The sequence below is a fragment of the Mandrillus leucophaeus genome, unplaced genomic scaffold (genome assembly GCF_000951045.1).
Source record: "Mandrillus leucophaeus isolate KB7577 unplaced genomic scaffold, Mleu.le_1.0 Scaffold299, whole genome shotgun sequence".
In the NCBI taxonomy this organism is placed as follows: domain Eukaryota; kingdom Metazoa; phylum Chordata; class Mammalia; order Primates; family Cercopithecidae; genus Mandrillus; species Mandrillus leucophaeus.
The window spans coordinates 12,111-32,145 of NW_012103131.1; the positions used below are offsets into that span (position 1 = coordinate 12,111).

General features: G+C 47.3%; 1 protein-coding gene across 1 annotated transcript in view; it reads left to right on the forward strand.

Annotated features, from left to right (window-relative positions):
• Nucleotides 1-20,035, forward strand: part of LOC105544155 (deleted in malignant brain tumors 1 protein-like) — a gene marked incomplete at its 5' end in the record, with an annotated part of 221,962 nt that overhangs the window by 7,415 nt on the left and 194,512 nt on the right. Inside the window, 8 exon segments of the mRNA XM_011986445.1 lie at nt 1,556-1,608; nt 2,730-3,050; nt 3,621-3,641; nt 4,617-4,646; nt 4,946-5,096; nt 7,541-7,749; nt 8,678-8,862; nt 17,906-18,303. Coding sequence (XP_011841835.1) covers nt 1,556-1,608; nt 2,730-3,050; nt 3,621-3,641; nt 4,617-4,646; nt 4,946-5,096; nt 7,541-7,749; nt 8,678-8,862; nt 17,906-18,303 — 1,368 coding nt within the window.

The following is a 20,035-nucleotide window of genomic DNA, read 5'->3' on the forward strand; positions in this document are numbered from 1 at the left end:
GGTCCCTGTATTAGTAAGACACCCCATTTGGGGCAGTTGGTTATGGCACTATGTTGAGTTTTCCCAAGCAAACTTAAAAGCGTAGAATGTGTTTTAGAAAAGAAACAAGGGGCCGGGCACAGTGGCTCACACTTGTAATGCCAGCACTTTGGGAGGCAGAGGCAGGTGGATCACCTGCTGTCAGGAGTTTGAGACCAGCCTGGTCAACATGATAAAACCCTGTCTCTACTAAACATAGAAAAAAATTAGCTGGGCATGGTAGTAACTGCCTGTAATCTTAGCTACTCGGGAGGCTGAGGCACAAGAATTGCTTGAACCCAGGAGGTGGAGGTTGCAGTGAGCCAAGATCACGCCACTGCACTCCAGCCTGGGCTACAAGAGCGAAACTCCACCTCAAAAAAAAAAAAAAAAAAAAAAGAATTTAATACTGATTTATGCTACAACATGATGAACTTTGAAAACATGTTGAGAAGTAAGTCAAAAAAGACTACCATATTGTACAATTTGTTTTATATGAAATGTCCAGAATAGTCAAATCTATAGAGACAGAAAAGTAGATCAGTGGTTGCCAGGAATGGAGGGTGTTGAGAAGAAATGGGGAGTGATTGCTAATCACTCCTAAACAAGGTTTCTTTTTAGGGTGACGAAAATAATCTAAAACTGTGGTGATTTCAGAGCTCTGAGTATGCTAAAAACCATGGACTTGTCTCCTTAGAGAAACTAAACGAAGAGTTATGAAAAAGAAAAAAACCACGTTTTAATTTATATCACTGAGTGTGCACATTTTTAAAAAATTTTTATTACTATAAACCACCCACAAAATGTTTGACTGTTTAGTATTTATCCCTTTCTGATAAATAGCAATAGCTAATATTGCTGGGTGCTTATGTGCCTGGCACTCTCTAAGAGTTTATATAGACATAGAAACATATCTCATGTTTATGTGTAAATGTTCATATATACATATCTTATTTAATCCCCATAAGAGTCTGATGAGGCAGACGCCATTACCACTCTCATTTTTCTGATGAGGAAACTGAGGCAGAGAGGTTAAGTAACTGGCTCCGGACCATGGAGCTGATAGAGGCAGAGCCAAGATGCAAACCCAGGCTTCTTGTTGCAGAAACCCTACTCCTAACCCAACGTTGTGCTACTTGTGAATTGATAGAGTCCTGTGCTCATGGAAGACGCTAGGGAACACCCTGTATTATGGAGTGCTCTCCATGGGTCAGTGCTGTGCTCAGCCGGTACTATCCCACGTCCCTGTCTGTAGCGGATTGAACAATGATAGCAGTCACTTTGTTGCTTTCTTGGCATTTTTGCTAGAGGTGACACATGCTCCCTCTGAAGCTTAGGTCACCTCCTCCCAGAGGATTGCTGTCCAGGCCCAACAGGGAAAGCAGACTCGAATCAAAGCTCCTAATGTTGGGCCACCTCGAACCAGGCCCCAGAGAGGGGACTTGTTTACAGGGAAAGTTAAGTCATGTTATAAAGTGCAGAAGATGAAACTGGATGATACTTACACGGATGATTGCTTGTCACAAAATACCTGAAGACCTGATACAATGGAGATGTCCCCTCTCTCCTCTCTAGGACCCTCTTCAAATTGTGGTGGCTTCTTATTCAGTGCCAGTGGGACATTCTCCAGCCCATCCTACCCTGCATACTACCCCAACAATGCTAAGTGTGTTTGGGAAATAGAAGTGAATTCTGGTTATCGCATAAACCTGGGCTTCAGTAATCTGCAGTAAGTAATGCCTGGTCATCTGGTGAGGGGTGAGTCCCTCTGCAGCACACCCAGTGGTTTAGACAGTGTCCTGGACTGGGATGCTTTTCACTCTCGTGTGCTGTGGACAAGCTTTTGGTGGCTTTGGTTCTTATCATAAAGCATCAGGGAATACTGATGTCCTTTGGCTTAATTGAGGAAGAGCTAGAAGAAAAACCTGTATTCAATGGCATCACTCATAAAGTCCAAACTATTTAAAAAATGGAGGGCCAATAGGAATTTCGATGTTGACTTGAATACATTTTCTCCATACAGGCTGGAGGCACACTATAACTGCAGTTTTGATTATGTTGAAATCTTTGATGGATCATTAAATAGCAGTCACCTGCTGGGGAAAATCTGTAATGATACCAGGCAAATATTTACATCTTCTTACAACCGAATGACCATTCACTTTCGAAGTGACATCAGTTTCCAAAACACCGGCTTTTTGGCTTGGTATAACTCTTTCCCAAGCGGTAAGTGCACACTAGACCATGCCTACGAGGCTTGGTGGATTTACCCAGCTGCCTCTTTGGGGGCATCATGGTTCCCCAAGGAAATCAATGAAGGGCCTCAGCGATGCATTGCCCATTCTCCTTCTCTTAGCTCTGGCTGTGTGAGCCTCAAGGAGGGGCAGGCCCTTGGGAAGGCAGCAAAGGGTGCAGACTGGGGGGTCACACCTGGCCTTGGGTCTGCCACCAGCTTTCCGGGGGACCTAGTGACTCTCCTTGCAGAGCCACCCTTCTCTGTCTGGAGGTGAGGGGATCTGAGCTTGGTGATGTCTGGAGCCCCTTTCAGCTCTGCGTGGAGTGGTCCAGTACCTCCACTCCAGCTTTTCCACATTTCTATTTGATGACTTTGGAGGTGGGGAAAGGCCTGTGGGATGCTTGGCCTTTGAGGTTTGTTGTGGGACATTTGCTGTGGGAAATGGCCATGATTTCCCAGTTAATGTGTCTTTCAGATGCCACCTTGAGGTTGGTCAATTTAAACTCATCCTACGGTCTATGTGCCGGGCGTGTTGAAATTTACCATGGTGGCACCTGGGGGACAGTTTGTGATGACTCCTGGACCATTCACGAAGCTGAGGTGGTCTGCAGACAGCTGGGGTGTGGACGTGCAGTTTCAGCCCTTGGAAACGCCTATTTTGGCGCTGGCTCTGGCCCCATCACCCTGGACGATGTAGAATGCTCAGGGACGGAATCCACTCTCTGGCAGTGCCGGAACCGAGGCTGGTTCTCCCACAACTGTCGTCACAACGAAGATGCTGGTGTCATCTGCTCAGGTAAGGCCCAATGCCATGGAAGGCCCATGTCACCTGTAACCTGCTATAAAGGGAGAGCTTAAGGCCAGTGGCTGATGGTGTCTGTGGCCCAGGCAGGAGCTGGTCATGTGTGCTCGTGGCCTGTGCACTCCAGAAGAGCATGCAGGGGGCTGCTTTATCTTTGGCCAGTTTCTGGACCCAGGGCCATTATGCTGAACACTCATCTGACTAAAGGACCTCCAGCAATGATTCAACTTCTTTATGCTTCAGTTTCCTTGACTGTTGAGTCAGGGTGGCTATGATAGTACTTGCTGCCAGTGACAGTTGGGATGATTTTAGAACAATCATGGTCAAGGAGAGAGTGATGGGTGTTATGATCTCAGCTGTAATCCTGATGACCACAAGTATGACGGGACTTAGGGAGCATCCGGGGAAGCTGCGAAGGCTTCTCCACAGCAATTGCTCGGTAGACCTGGGGGTCCTTGGTGAGGGGGTCAGGTTATAAGCCATGTACGTGTATCTCTGCCTCATTCTGGCCCCTCCTCAAAGCCACATGTCTGTGACCTATGCTTTTCTTCTATTCCTTTTCAGGAAACCCACCATCGACACCTGGTAAGTCCCCCCGATTTCCATTCCACTTCCCTGGTCTCCAGGTCTCTCCATTGCTGCTGCCTAGACTGTGCAGGGCGTGTTGCTCACTCTCCAAGGAATTTATCTGTGGTGCCCTCCTCTACAGCCCCTGTCCCCTCCCCTGCCAGTCACCAGGACAGTGTGCCCCTCTCTGTGCTTCAGTGGCTTGGCCCACCTAAGAGTAGGATCTCTAGTCAGTCCCGAGGTGCGGCCTGCCACCTGTCAGATTTGCCTGTCCTCGCAGACACTAGACCCTGACCAGTGCTGGCCAAATGGGGCCCACTGCATCGCTAAGCTCCTCCCTGCCTGCTCCTGAGCTGCTCTGAGTGTTCCCAGCATGGCCCTGGCACCTCAGGTCTTTCCTTTCCAATATCACCTCCCATCCTTGCTTGCCTTGTCATCTCCTTCTGGCCTCCCACAGCAGCAGCTTCAGGCCTGCCCCTCTCATCCATTCTCCACTGTGCAGCCCCTTCAAGTGATTCCTCAGGGTCTTCTGGTGGTGACCCCCTCCTCAACACAGCATGACTGCCAGGGCTCCCTATGTTTGGTGCCCTCTCCCCCTCTGCTGCCTGCTTCGGAGGTTTGGAGGTACCCAAATCTCTTCCACCTGGGTGCAGTTGTACCTGCTGTTCCTCTGCCTGGAACACCCCATTTCTACCTCTTTGCCTGCCCTCTAATTACTGCCCTTTTTTCCCCATTCCATCTGGGGCAGGGGCCAGACTTCTAGGCTCCTCTCCTTCCCCAGGCTTTGGTCAATCTCAGCCTCTTCCCACTCTGCTGGGATTCGCTCTCCTCCAGACCTCCCCAAGGGCAAGTGAGCTCCCCAAGGGCAAGGCCCGTGTCCAGCTCCTCCCTGTGGACTCAGGCTTGGCACAGCATCTGCACAGCTCACAAGCAGTCGACAGCTGTGCCAGGGATGCCGGAAAACTGATCCTGATCTTTTCTTTTTGTCAACAGTTCCTTTTCTCAACGTCACCCATCCAAACAGTAAGTTCTGAGCTCCCTGATGAGTCTGTGGCAGAGTGGCCTGGAAATCCCCTTTCCCATTTCCTCAGTGACAATGGGGTTGGGGAGGAGACGGCTTCCCCAAAGGTGATCTCCCTGCAAGAGTGCCCCGCCAGCCCTCAGTGGATGGTCCAGATCTAGGCCACCTCTTGCTTTTATTTGGTTTCTGTCTTGGGAATTATTTTTTAAATTTTTAAAGTAATTTAAATTTAAAATAGCCCCCAGGTGACTGTGCAGTGTGCTCTGGGGGTCTCCGACATTCCCGTTTTTTGTCCTGACAGCAAATTATTCCTGTGGAGGCTTCCTGTCCCAACCATCAGGGGACTTTTCCAGCCCATTCTATCCCGGGAACTATCCGAACAATGCCAAGTGTGTGTGGGACATTGAGGTGCAAAACAACCACCGTGTGACGGTGGTCTTCAGAGATGTCCAGTAAGTGTGCGCCAAGAAGAATGCCTTGGGGCCTCACAGACCTTTCAAGAGGGAATAAATGCTACTTAGAACATCAGGAGAGATGTTCGCTGGGAGACATTTTTGACCTAGCCCAGAGGCATCCTGGGGAGAGTTGGGGAGAGGGCACAAGAGCCTTGGACTGGACAAAAGCTCTGGTTTCAAGTCCTAGGTCTGCCACCAATTTGCTGTGTGACCACAGGAAGTCACTTAACTTTCCTGAGCCTCAGTCAAAAGAGGGGAATAAAATACCTGCTCTCCTCACCTCATTGGTTACTGGGAAGGTCACAAGAAAGAGAGAGGAGAGAGGGAGAGAGATGTGAAAATATTTACAAAATGTTGTCCAATGGAAAAGATGGCTGTTAAGTAGTAATGATAGACTTAGGGGCAATAATAGCACAAATAATCCTATTAGCAACCACACTGGCCAGGTATGGTGCCTCAGGCTTGTAATCCCAACAGTTTGGGAGGCTGAGGCGGGAGGATCACCTGAGCCCAGGAGTTCAAGACCAACCTGAGCAACATAGGGAGACCCCCATCTCTATGAAAAAAAAAATACAAAAATTAGCTCAGCATGGTGACCTGCAGCTGTAGTCCCAGCTACTCAGGAGGCTGAGGTGGGAGAATTGCCAGAGCCCTGGAAGTTCAAAGTTGTGGTGAACTATGATAGCGCCAGTGCACTCCAGCTTGTGGAACAAAGCGAGACCCTGTCTCAGGAAAACAAAACAAAACAAAACAAAAAGAACAATTGTATCAGTTTTGTGGAACCCTTTTTCTCCACCCTCTCCTTTCTTCATGTGAGTTCCCCAGGGATCAGGGAGAGATGGAGGAATTGCTGCTGCAGAGGGTAGGGTATCTGCTCTGCATCTAATCACAAGTAGAAATCATCGTTTTAAGCAGAGGGGACATTACTAAAAGCACTTTTCTTTTCTTTCTTTCTTTTTTTTTTCTTTTTTTGACACGGAGTCTCGCTCTGTCACCCAGGCTGGAGTGTAGAGGCACGGTCTTGACTCACTCTAACCTCCGCCTCCTGGGTTCAAGCGATTCTCCTGCCTCAGCCTCTCAAGTAGCTGGGATTGCAGGCACACACCACAATGCCTGGCTAATTTTTGTATTTTTATTAGAGGCGGGGTTTCACCATGTTGGCCAGGCTGGTCTTCAACTCCTGACCTCAGGTGACCCTCCCACCTCGGCCTCCCAAAGTGCTGGGATTACAGGTGTGAGCCACCATGGCTGACATCAAAAGTACATTAATATATGATTTATCCAAGGAGGTGGGTGGCCCAACTGACCGCAAAGAGGTACCAGTATTTTCTAGTGTCCTGAACAAGGGGCTACACTAATTTCTTCTCTAGCAGCCACTATTGAACAAAATAGTTTTCCCTGTTGATTTCTGTTTGCAGTGGGTTTTGGAGTCTCTGCTTTAGTAATTCATATGGGATTTTGCAAAAGATACATCATTTTATTCTCTTTGTCATTACAATACAAAGATTGCACTTAAAACTTATGCAGTCCTATGGGAAAAGGTTGACCATGAGTGGTTCTTTAACCAGCATCTTGATAGCAATGACCATCACCATTTGTGACATTTTACAAAGCCCTTTTCTGTATGTTGTTTTATTTGAGCTTCACCATAGCCCTCTTCAGCGTGCATGGATCAGATTATTTTGCCTTTGTAAACAGGAAAAGCTTTAGAGAGATTATTTGACTTGCCCAATATTTATTCAGTTATTTATTTCTCTCACTATGAACTCATGCATATTGATTTTATTCTGTGGGGGCACCAGGGGCTTTTCGATGGAAGAAAAATGGTCTAGATCAGGATGCGAGCCCTTCCTTTCCTGATGTAAAGGGCTGACACGTGAGGGGCTGTAGATTTCATATTTGTGACCGCAAAGGGCCGGACTAAGACCCAGGCATGGAGGTTGAGGGAAGATGAGACTCTTGATTTAAGGAGACCTATGACTTTCTTTTTTTTCAATTTTTATTTTTATTTTTATTTTTTGAGACAGGGCCTCGCTCTGTCGCCCAAACTGGAGTGCAGTGGCACGATCTCGGCTCACTGCAACCTCTGCCTCCCGGGGTCAAGCGATTCTCCTACCTCAGCCTCCTGAGTAGCCTCCCTCACACTACAGGCTTGTGCCACCACGCCCAGCTAATTTTTGTATTTTTAGTGGAGACAGGGTTTCACCACATTGGCCAGGCTGGTCTCTAACTTATGACCTCAGATGATCCACCCACCTCAGCCTCCCAAAGTGCTGGGATTATAAGCGTGAGCTACTGTGCCCAGCCAAGGAGACCTATGACTCTCATTGATGAACTTTGTCAGAGTTTCTGGCACGGAGGTGCGACCCCACCCTGATATCTGACCCCTCTGTCAAATTCTGGGAGGAAATGAAGCCAAATGGTGTTTCCTCTCTCTGCAGGCTTGAAGGTGGCTGCAACTATGATTACGTTGAAGTGTTCGATGGCCCCTACCACAGTTCCCCTCTCATTGCTCGAGTTTGTGATGGGGCCAGAGGCTCCTTCACTTCCTCCTCCAACTTCATGTCCATTCGCTTCGTCAGTGACCACAGCATCACGAGGAGAGGGTTCCGGGCTGAGTACTACTCCAGTCCCTCCAATGACAGCACCAGTAAGTCCCCTTGTGGGAATGATCTGTTGGGACTGGGGACATCCTGAGAGCATCTGTGGCTCAACTGTCCCGTGGTTGTGAAATAAGAAATGAAGGAACCCTTTCAGGTCACCAGGGCTTGATTTTCAGCTGAAAGGGGCCAGGAGTAGTGGGCCTCAGGACTCTGGCTTCCCAGAAATGAAGTCAGGACTAGAACTGGCTGACAGGTGATGATTGGCCTTTCTGTGGTCAGCAGAGACTAAGTAGAGGGTCCCAGATGATGCTTTTAGCGGAGATGGATGAGTCAGTGCCAGAGGCAGAGGTGACCTCTTGGCTTGAAACCTTGTGACCTTCTCAGAGTGTGGGACACTGTGTCCATGGCCTGAGACCTAACACATTTGGCTTCTGTCTGAAGATAGACTGAGCTGGGTGGCTGGAAGTGGCTGAGATAAGGTCTCTCAGCCACTTCCAGCAGAGCCTGTATGGCTATGATTTGAGTTGCTATATGGACTGATATATGGATTGGCCAAGGACCAGGCAAGGTGACATTCAGGGTCTCTTATGCAGTCAGGATTAAAGATTGACTTGCTTCATGGCTAAAAGACCTTGTTTCATGACATTCCCATAATTTGACCATGCAGTTACTTTCCTTTATAGATAAATGGTAACTTGGCCAAACATTCCACTTATTTAAAAATGCTGCCTCCAATTCTCCATCAGAGAAATCCTGAGTCCACGTGCTCTCCCTGGGCTTTCATAAGAATGGGGCTGACTTGACCTTAGGGTCCTTGAGGGATTGCAGTGAAGTCTGTGCCCACACCCTAAGTGCCCACCCTCCCTGTCAGCCACCCAGGTCTGTGCACTTTTTAAGTGGAAAGGGCATCTGACTCCATAGGACTTGTGGAGTCCGGGGCAATGACTGAGTGCCTTATCTGTCCTTGTCTATCAGACCTGCTCTGTCTGCCAAATCACATGCAAGCCAGCGTGAGCAGGAGCTACCTCCAATCCTTGGGCTTTTCTGCCAGTGACCTTGTCATTTCCACCTGGAATGGGTACTACGAGTGTCGGCCTCAGATAACACCGAACCTGGTGATATTCACAATTCCCTACTCAGGCTGCGGCACCTTCAAGCAGGTAAGCCTGGGGCTTCCCATTCCATTTCCCAGTGTATGAGCTTTCTTATAGTGGTATGTGCTGTGCTTCTTGAGTTCTGGGGATGCAGAAATTATGATTTTGGCATAATCAGGACATAATTGGAATAAAGGAAGATAAAAAACTTTTGGTTTTTTTCCATCAGCAATAACAATAGCAGCTTCTGGAGCAGCTCCAGATTTTGCAGGGTCCGAAGCTTATAGAATTAGGGTCGGCGGTGAGGGGCAGGTGTTGAGAGGGGCAGGGGCCTCATTAAGTCAAAGAGTGCAATATCTATGAACTTTTATAAACTTTATGACAACGTATGGCTGTGCAAACACATCACTAGGCCTCGAACGAGGCCCGCACATTGCACCAGGCAGGGAAGAGGGGCCCGAAAGCTTCAGCTTCTTTAGCTCCACAGTCAGTTGGCCTCTGCAGCTGCCATTTGTTGAGCTATCACCATCTAAGATGGCCCCCTGTGTCCAATTTTGGGTGAAAGTGAAGCCAAAATGGTGTGTCCCTTCTCTATAGGCTTGAAGGTGACTGCAGCTATGGTTATACTGAAGTTTTCAACAGCCCCTACCACAGATTTCTGTGATTTGCCTGGGACTTTGCAGATTTTAGCATAGAAAGTCCCACATTCCAGGAAACCCCTCACTCCCAGGCAAACGAGGACAGTTAGTCACCCTACAAGTGGCAGATGCTGTGATTAGTCCTTGTCATACTCTCCCAGTGAAGGCTTGGCCTTAATTGTGTTGGGTTCTGGCTTGTGAGTTTGGTCAGTGGAAGTCAGTTCACTGAAGGTGACCATTGTTCCTGTGCCAAGTGTGTAGCCTGGAGACTGCCACCTGAGCAGCCCTGCTGAGAGCCCTTCACACCTGTTCACACCTGTTCACACCCATTCACACCCATTTGGAGCAGCCAGACAATTCTCTCAGCCCTGTTTCTTCTAACTTGGCTGATTATGCACAGCACATTCCACATTCTTATTCCTCCACTTATTTATTTATTTTTATTTTAATTTTTTAATGACAGGTTCTCATTCTGTTGCCCAGGCTGGATGCCCAGGCATGGGTGCATCATAGCTCACAGCAGATCTGAACTCCTGGGCTTAAGCAATCTTCCAGCCTCAGCCTTCAGAGTAGCTGGGACTACAGGCATGCGCCACCACACCCAGCTAATTAAAAAAAATTTTTTTTGTAGAGGTGGGATCTTGCTATGTGTCCAGGCTGGTCTCAAACTCCTGAGCTCAAGTGATCCTCCTGCCTTGGCCTCCCAAATGCTGGGATTATGGGCATGAATCACTGCTCCTGGCCTCCTCTATTTCTTTAAATAACCATATTTCCTATCACACTGAGTGCCTCAGGGGCAGGGCCAATGTTTTGTTCATCTTTGCAACCCCCAGTGCCCCTGGTCCTGAGCCTGAGAGTTGATATAGTGTTATTAATAGCTCATACAGATATCAGACACTGAACTAAGTGTACTATATAACTTTTAAAATTCTCAGGACAACTTTATTCCCACTTAATTATGAGGCAACGGAGGCTTGCAGAAGGTAAGCCACTTGCCCAGGACCATATGGCCATGAGCTATGTGTCTAGGACACAGAGGTAGGGCTGTGCCATCCATGGCTGGAGCTTCCCACAGCTCTACCAGGCTGGCCTGTGATAATGAATCTTAATCTAAAATTAGAACTGCTTCTTCTGACCAAGAAATAAATCTGCACTCCACGTTCATTGTTTGGAGTGGATTCAGAATTTATCTCCATCGTAGGCACCATAGGCAAAGGTGACGTCTATGCAAATGATCATGTTAATGTACAGGGTTCAATGGAAAGCACCTGAGAGTATCTTTGAAAGACTAAGAAAGGTCATACTGTCACGCGCATCTGTGTGAAAAGACCACTAAACAGGCTTTGTGTGAGCAATAAAGCATTTTAATTACCTGGGGGCAGGCGAGCTGAATCCGAAAAGAGAGTCAGCGAAGGGAGATAGGGGTGGGGCCGTTTTATGGGATTTGGGTCGGTAGTGGAAAATTACAGTCAAAGGGGGTTGTTCTCCAGCGGGCAGGGGTGAGGGTCACAAGGTGCTCAGTGGGGGAGCTTCTGAGGCAGGAGAAGGAATTTCACAAGGTAATGTTGTCAGTTAAGGCAGGAACTGGACATCTTCACTTTTTTGTGATGTTTCACTTACTTCAGGCCATCTGGATGTATACGTGCAGGCTCAGGCTCAGAGGCCTGACATTCCTGTCTTCTTATATTAATAAGAAAAATAACATAAAATAGCATTGAAGTGTTGGGGCAGCGAAAATTTTTTTGGGGGTGGTATGGAGAGATAATGGACAATGTTTCTCAGGGCTGCTTCGAGCAGGATTAGGGGCGGTGTGGGAACCTAGAGTGGGAAGGATTAAGCTGAAGGAAGATTTTGTGGTACGGGGTGGTATTGTGGGGTTGTTAGAAGGAGCATTTGTCATACAGAATGATTGGTGATTGCCCAGATGCAGTTTTGTATGAATTGAGAAATGAAATGGAAGACACAATATCTGAATAAGAGAGGGAGAAAAACAGGTATTAAAGGACCAAGAATTGGGAGGACACAGGACATCCAATTAGAGAGTGCCCAAGGGGGTTCAGCATAATTATTTGCTTGGTTGGTGAGTTTTTGGGCTCTATTCTTGATTTTTTTTATGTTGTCGTACACCAGGCCAGATTGATTTAGGTAAAAACAACAGTTTTCATTAAAAAATATACAGAGTCCCCTTTTTTCAGTAGTGAGTAAGTCAGGGCTTCAGTGATTTTGGAAGAAAGAGAAATGCAAAGCCAGCAACTGTTTGTTAAAGAAGGATTAGAAATGGCTAGGACAGAGTGAGTGAGATTGATAGTGTGGTGGAGATAGCTGGGGAGAGGTAGAGGGTGGCTTACGAACAGGAACGAGAATAAGATTTTGAGTATAAAAGTAAAGAATAGGACTTCAGGGTGAAAGTATTGGAGCGTACTTCCTGTCAGCAAAGATTATCTGTCCACTTTAAGAGAGACTTAAGGGTAGTGGTTTGAGATAAAACCAGGACATATCAGTTATGATGGTTTGAAGGAAAAGTGTAAACTGGCAGTGTAAACAAAGGCAGGGTATTTATGAGTAGTTGAGAATGGTGAATAGGAGTATGACTAGACAGAAGACAGTAGGGATGACAAGTTTTTGGGGTGCAGTTCAAGTTGGGCTAGTGTCTGGAATGAGACTGAGGCCTAATAAAAAGGAGCGTCCATACAGGAGTCCAAATGGGCTGTACCCTGTAGCATCCCGGGGACAGGCTCTAATTCTGAGAAGGGCAAGAGGTAAAAGTACTGTCCAGTCCTTTTTAAGTTGGAGGCTGAACTTGGCAAGGTGTGTCTTTAAAAGACTATTAGTCCGTTTTACCTTTCCTGAAGATTGAGGACAGTAAGGGGTATGAAGGTTTCACTGAATACCAAGAGCCTGAGAAACTGCTTGGGTGACTTGACTAGTAAAGGCTGGTCCGTTATCAGACTGTATAGAGGTGGGAAGGCCAAACTGATGAATTATGTCTGACAGAAGGGAAGAAATGACCACGGTGGCCTTCTCAGACCCTGTGGGAAAGGTCTCTACCCATCCAGTGAAAGTGTCTACCTAGACCAAGAAGTATTTTAGTTTCCTGACTCCAGGCATGTGAGTAAAGTTAATTTGCCAGTTCTGGGCGGGGGTAAATCCCCAAGCTTGATGTGTAGGGAAGGGAGGGGGCCTGAGAAATTCCTAAGGAGTAGTAAGATAGCAGATGGAACACTGAGAAGTGATTTTTTGAGGATGGATTTTTATGATGGAAAGGAAATGAGAGGTTCTAAGAGGCAGGCTAGCAGCTTATAACTTACATGGAAGAGGTTATGAAATGACGACAGAATAGAATGGGCCTGTGAGGCTGGAAGGAGATATTTTCCTTGGTCCAAGAACTATTTACCTTGTGTGGGAAGAGATTGATAGGTGGCAGTTTCAGTGGGGGAGTAGGTGAGAGTGAGTGATGAGAAGGAGAAAAACTGGTCATAAAGGACAGAAGTTGGAACGCTAGCTGCTCCTTTAGCTACCTTATCAGCATAAGCATTGCCCTAAGCGATGGGATCTGACTCCTTTTGGGAGTAAGTGAGAGTGAGTGATGAGAAGGAGAAAAACTGGCCATAAGGGACAGAAGTTGGAACCAGCATAAGCATTGCCCTGAGCGATGGGATCTGACTCCTTTTGATGGCCCTTGCAGTGAATGACTCCAGCTTCCTTTCAAAGTAAAGCAGCCTTGAGAAGAGTTTTTATTAAAGAGGCATGAATGATGGAGGACCCTTGCGTAGTGAGGAAACCTCTTTCTGCCCATATAACAGCATGGTGATGCAGGATATGGAAGGCATATTTAGAGTCAGTATAAATATTGATGTATAGTCCTTTTGCAAGAGTGAGGGCCTGAGTTAAGGCAATGAGATCGGCTTGCTGAGAGGTAGTGGACGGGGGCAGAGCAGTAGCCTCAAGGATAAATGTGGAAGATACTATAGCATAGCCTGCCTTTGCTGGTGAGTAGTGATTAGGCCTGGTTGAACTGTCATCAATAAACCAAGTGTGATCAGGGTGAGGAACAGGAAAGAAGGAAACATGGGGAAATCGTGAATGCCAGGTGGATTAGAGAGATACAGTCATAGGGGTCAGGTGTGGTGTCAGGAATAATTTGGGAGGCTGGATTGAAGTCCAGGCCAGGAACAATGGTAATTGTGGGAGACTCAAAAAAGAGTGAATATAGTTGAAGGAGCCAGGGAGCAGAAAGTATATGCATCAGGTGTGAGGAAGAAAATAGATTTTGGAGGTCATGAGGACTGTAGAGAGTGAGTTGAGCATAGTTTGTGATTTTGAGGGTCTCTAAAAGTATTAGGGCAGTGGCAGCTGCTACACGCAGACATGAGGGCTAGGCTAAAACAGTAAGGTCAAGTTGTTTGGAAAGAAAGGCTACAGGGCACAGTCCCAGCTCTTGTATAAGAATTCTGACTGAAAAAAAAAAAAAAAAAAAGAATTCTGACTGCATAGCCCTGTACTTCGGCTGTGTGTAATGAAAAGGATTGGGATGAGTTAGGGAGAGCTCATGTGGGAGCAGCTTTTAGGGCTGTTTTTTACAGATGGAAAGGGGAGTGAGGAAAGGATTTAGGATTTATGGGGTCAACTAGCATTTCTTTTGTGAGTTTATATAATGGTTTAGCCAGGATGGTAAAACTAGGTATTAAAAGGCAGAAGTATCCAACCACGCCCAGGAAGGAAAGGAATTGTTGTTTTGTAGAAGGGGTTGGGGTTTTGGAGATTAGCCAGACACGATTAGCAGGGAGAGCACATGTGTTTTTATGAAGAATTATGCCGAGATAGGTAATGAATGAGGAAGAAATTTGGGCTTTGGAGGGGGATACGCGATATTCTTTTGAGAATAGATGTTGGAGGAGCAGAAGGGTGTCCTGTTGGGAAGATTTGTAGGAGGGGCTATAAAGTAGAAGGTTGTCAAAATATTTAATAAGGTGAGAAGCAGATGGATGGAAAGAAAGTAAATCATGAGAAAAGGCTTTACTGAAGTAATGAGGGCTGTCCCTAAAGCCTTGTGGCAGTACAGCCCAGGTAAGCTGCTGGGACTGATGGGTGTCAGGGTCAGTCCAGGTAAAAGCAAAGAGAGGCTGGGATGAGGGGTGCAGGGGAATAGTGAAAAAAACATCTTTAAGATTAAGAATGGAATAGTGAGTTGTGGAGGAAGGTATTGAGGACAAAAGAGTGTATGGGTTGGGCACCACAGGGTGGACAGGCAGAACGATTTGACTGATAAGGCGCAGATCCTGAACTAACCTGTAAGACTTGTCCAGTTTTTGGACAGGTAAAAGGGGGAATTTTAAGGAGAGTTTATAGGCTTTAAAAGGCCATGCTGTAATAGGCGAGTGATAATGGGCTTTAATCCTTTTAAAGCGTGCTGTGGGATGGGACATTAGTGTTAAGCTAGGTAAGTGTGATTAGGTTTTAATGGGATGGTAGGATGCATGATCGGTCACCAAGGAGGGAGTAGAGGTGTCCCATACCTGTGGATTAAGGTGGGGAGATACAACGGGAGGATGCGACGACGGCTTTGAACTGGGGAAGAGGGCAGCAATCGGGCGTGGCTATCAGCTAGGAATAGTGAGGGAAGCAGATAATTTAGTTAAAATGTCTCCACCTAATAAGGGAGCTGGGCAGGTGAGGATAACTGAAAAGGAGTGCATAAGAGAATGCTGTCCAAGTTGACATCAGAGATGGGGAGTTTTAAGAGGTTTAGAAGCCTGGCCATCAACACCCACAACAGTTATAGAGGCAAGGGAAACAGGCCCTTGAAAAGAAGGTAATGTGGAGTAGGCAGCCTCCATATTGATTAAGAAGGGGATGGACTTACCCTGCACTGTAAGAGTTACCTAAAGCGTCCATGATGGTCCAGGAGGCTTCTGAGGCGATGGGGCAGCATCAGTCTTCAGCCACTAAGCCGAGAAGATCTGGGAAGCAGTCAGTCAGCCGGCCTTGGGCCAGAGTTCCAGGGACTCTGGGAGTGGCGGCCGGGTGAGCTGGAGAGTCTGATTTCCAGTGGGGTCCTGCACACATGGGACACAGCTTGCGAGGAATCCCAGGCTGCGGGCATTCCTTGGCCCAGTAGCCAGATTTCTGGCACTTGAAGCAAGATCCCGATGGAGGAGGTCCTGTAGGAATGTTTGACCACTGAGGCTTAGGCATTTTGAAGTTCTTGTGTGCTGGACATGTGGCTGGGGTTTCTCTCACAGTGGAGGCAAGGAATTGCAACTCAGAAATGTGTTGCTACTTAGTTGCCTCTATTATTGTACACCTTGAAGGCGAGGTTAATTAAGTCCTGTTGTGAGGTTTGAGGGCCAGAATCTAATTTTTGGAGCTTTATTTAATGTCGGGATCAGATTGGGTAATAAAATGCACATTGAGAATAAGACAGTCTTCTGATCCTCCAGGGTCTAGGGCTATAAAGCATGTCAGGGTTGCTGCCAAACAAGCCATGAACTGGGCTGGGTTTTTATATTTGATGAAAAAGAGCCTAAACGCTAACTGATTTGGGAGAGGTCAGATAAAGAAAAAGGAGCATTAACCTTGACTATGCCTTTAGCTTCCTCTTTAAGAGGAAATTGTTGGGCGGGTGGGGGAGGGCTAGTCGCTGAACGAAACTGTAAACCGGACCAGGTGTGAGGAGGGGAGGTGATAGAAGGATTATAGGGTGGGGGAGTGGAGGCTGAGGAAGAATTGGATCCTGATTCAGTCAGGTGGGGAGCGACCTGAGAAGTAGCAGTCTGGGTAGGAGGGGAGAGGTCAGATGGGTAGGTAGAAAAGGAAGATTGAAAAGACTCAGTGCCCCTTGGGGTTGGGACTGAGGGGACAGGCAGGAGGGAAAGGAGGAGGATTTGGGATGAGTCGCACTGGGAACAGAGACTAGGGAGTGACGGATGATGTGTAAAAGAATGCCTGGACGTCAGGCACCTCAGACCATTTGCCCATTTTACAACAAGAATTATCTAGATCATGTAGGATGGAAAAATCAAAAGTGCCATTTTCAGGCTATTTGGAACCACTGTCAAGTTTGTAGTGGGGTTAAATGGCATTGCAGAAGAAAATAAGACATTTAGGTTTTAGGTCAGGTGTGAGTTGAAGAGGTTTTAAGTTCTTGAGAACACAGGCTAAGGGAGGAAAAGGAGGAATGGAGGGTGGAAAGTTGCCCATAGTGAAGGAGGCAAGGCCAGAGAAAAGAAAGGATAGAGACACGAGAGAAGGGGTTGGGGGTGCTTGCCCCCCAGAAAAGCGGTGCTTGCCACTAAGGGTGAAGGATCAAGGCAGGCATCCCTGCAGTGATCAGACACCTCTGAAACGTGGAATAATCAAGCAGGCATCCCCACAGTGATTAAACACCAAGGGGAGACTGTCTTCCTGAGTCTGTGACTGGCGTCGGAGTTTTGGGTTCACGGATAAAACGTGTCTTCTCTGTCTCTACCAGGAAAGGAAAGGAACTGAAATTAAGAGAAGGCAGAGATTGAAGGAAGGCGCCAAGATTGAAAGGAGAAAGAGGCTGAGGGACAGTGAGAGAGGTTGGGGAAGAGAGTAAAAAGTGGCCACTTACCCGATTTAAAATTGGTGAGATGTTCATTGGGCTGGTCGGTCTGAGGACCATAGTTCATAGGTGGATCTTTCTCATGGAACAAAGAGCAGGAGGACAGGGGATTGATCTCCCAAGGGAGGTCCCCCAATCTGAGTCACGGCACCAAATGTCACACGCATCCATGTGAAAAGACCACCAAATAGGCTTTGTGTGAGCAATAAAACTTTTTAATCACCTGGGTGCAGGCGGGTTGAGTCCAAAAGAGCGTCAGTGAAGGGAGATAGGGGTGGGGCCATTTTATAGGATTTGGGTAGGTAGTGGAAAATTACAGTCAAAGCGGGTTGTTCTCTGGTGGGCAGAGGTAGGGGTCACAAGGTGCTCAGTGGGGGAGCTTCTGAACCAGAAGGAATTTCACAAGGTAATGTCATCAGTTAAGGCAGGAACTGGCCATTTTCACTTCTTTTGTGATTCTTCAGTTACTTCAGGCCATCTGGATGTTTATGTGCTGGCTTAGGCTCAGAGGCCTGACAATATGGTTTATTTTGGTCATATGGTTTAAGTCATATGATTTATTGTGACAACTGTTGGTACTGAAATATAAAGCAAAAAAAAATTTGTAAGACAGTTTAGAGTCAGAAAATGTAGCTAAGAGCAGCTGGGCAATGTAGAACCCCTTCCTGTGGGTCTTCCCCAGACCTGGAACCAGAGTGTGGGCTCTGGCATCCTCTGCTGCCTCATAGCTAAAGGACAGGCATGTGCCATCGCCATCTCTGAGTGGTTCTGGGAGGGGTGGAAGTCTTGCTGAATCATGTCCCTCTCATTCACACCCAAATCAGCTGTGGAATTCCCTTAGCAGGTGACATGTGCCTGACTCTGCTCTCTTGCCTGCCTCTCCTAGGTAGACAATGACACCATCGACTATTCCAACTTCCTCACAGCAGCTCACGTGGCATCATCACGGGGCATCATCACGAGGAGGAAGAACTTCCGTATTCACGTCAGCTGCAGGATGCTTCAGAACACCTGGGTCAACACCATGTACATTGCTAATGACACCATCCAGGTTGAGGAAGTCCAGTATGGCAATTTTAACGTGAACGTTTCCTTTTATACTTCCTCCTCTTTCTTGTATCCTGTGACCAGCCACCCTTACTATGTGAAGCTGAACCAGGACTTGTACGTTCAGGCTGAAATCCTCCATTCTGATGCTGCACTGACCTTGTTTGTGGACACCTGCGTGGCATCACCATACTCCAATGACTTCACGTCTTTGAATTATGATCTAATCCGGAGCGGGTAAGGAGTGTCTTTATGCGATGGCCTTAAATCTTTACTTGATAACTCAAACATGAGTAGCCCTAAAGGCTTGAAGAATGCAAATTTTGATGGACTGCAGTTCCCAGTACTTCAAGCTTAACTAGATCCCTTTCTACGTGTAGTAACATCCTGTAGCTTTTACCTTTGAGGTGATTTTACTCTGTGTTCTGTATCACATCCCTGATTTCTCATCAGGTAGGATGACCATGTATCATCTCCAGTTAACATCTGGGGAGGTGGGTGTCTGGAGAATAGAACAGCTCAGCAGTGTTCACTCAGCAGGTTAGCTGTAAACTGGGATTAGACTCCAGGTGACTGAACTCCAGCCGTATGGTTAAAAGGACCTACGTATAGTGGGAAAAACATTGATTTGCAGCAGACCAAGTTGAAATGTCAGCTCTGTCACGGGCCAGTTGCATGATTCTGGGCCAGTGAAAGCAACTCTATGGCCCAGCTGCTCGCCTGTCAGGTAGGGATAATGACACACACATCGTAAGGCTGTTGGGAGGATGAGATGAGAGAGAGTGGACGGGGCACTGAGCACAGACAGTGTGCGGCAGGTGGTGCACCAGGAATGTGCACTGAAGATGGCAGGAGCCCTGCTGCCCTCCTTCAGTCTGGGAATAGAAGCTCTGGGAGTCCATGGTTCTAGTTAAGCTCAGGAGGTGCAGAGGTCAGGCGAGCAATGTCAGGCTGGGGCCAGAGGGTGTCCAGGCTGGGCTGCTCTACCACAGCCCAGCTTCCTGGGATGACTGCACGTGGATGAGGTGGGGTTTGACTCTTCTGCACTCACGACAACACCATGATGTGCAACTCCAGCCCCCTCTGAAGTCTCTGTTGATGGGTGTGTACCACGCTTCTTGGCTTACAATATAGACCTGGACACTTCAGTAGCCATTGCCTTCCAAGAGAATTTATACCAATAGGGTAAAGGGTTCTGCTAGGAATTAGAGGTGGGTGGATTCAATTCAACACCCCCTTGATATGCTAAGCATAGCACCTCTTTCCAGGCACAGTGTGAACATATGTCAGTTCAGTAAGCAGGTGTTGAGGCTCATCTTGTTCACAGTCTATGCAGTTTGTTCAATTCACAGCAGCCCCCTTGGTGGCTGAGAGGAGGTGAGAAAGCTTAACCAGATTCCCTTTGTACAAAGACTCATAAGGTGACATTTAAATTTGTGTGAATTGATTGACATTAATGAAAATGAGTGGGTGACTTAGTTCTTCCCTGCCAAAGGATTCTTTCTGGTCAAATCCTGCCATTTATATATGACAATGCAATTTGCTGGGAAGATGGGGATGTGTGTGCAGGGGTAGATGCACCCTGGCTATACCTGGAGCACAGGGACTTATTGGCTATCCCTGGCCATCAACAAGATCATGCACCTGGATGTACATTAGAATGACCGGGGCTCCAAACACACCCTGCCCAGGCCCCACCCATACATTCTCTGTATTTGGCCTGGTGGGGCCTGGGTTACATTTAAAAAATCTTGAGTGATTCTGAGGTGGACTCTTGGCTGTGGCTTCACTGTGGCATTCTGGTCTGCCTGAAGCCCTGAATGGCAGGGTTTGATGGCAAATACAATGACTGCCCGGGGGCTTCTGAGTGACCCTGACCTTTTTCCCCAGTGTCCCACCTCTGAACAAGCCTCCAGCTATTTTTGATTCCTCCTTTGCCACTAAGGGAGCTACTGTGGAAAAAAAAAAA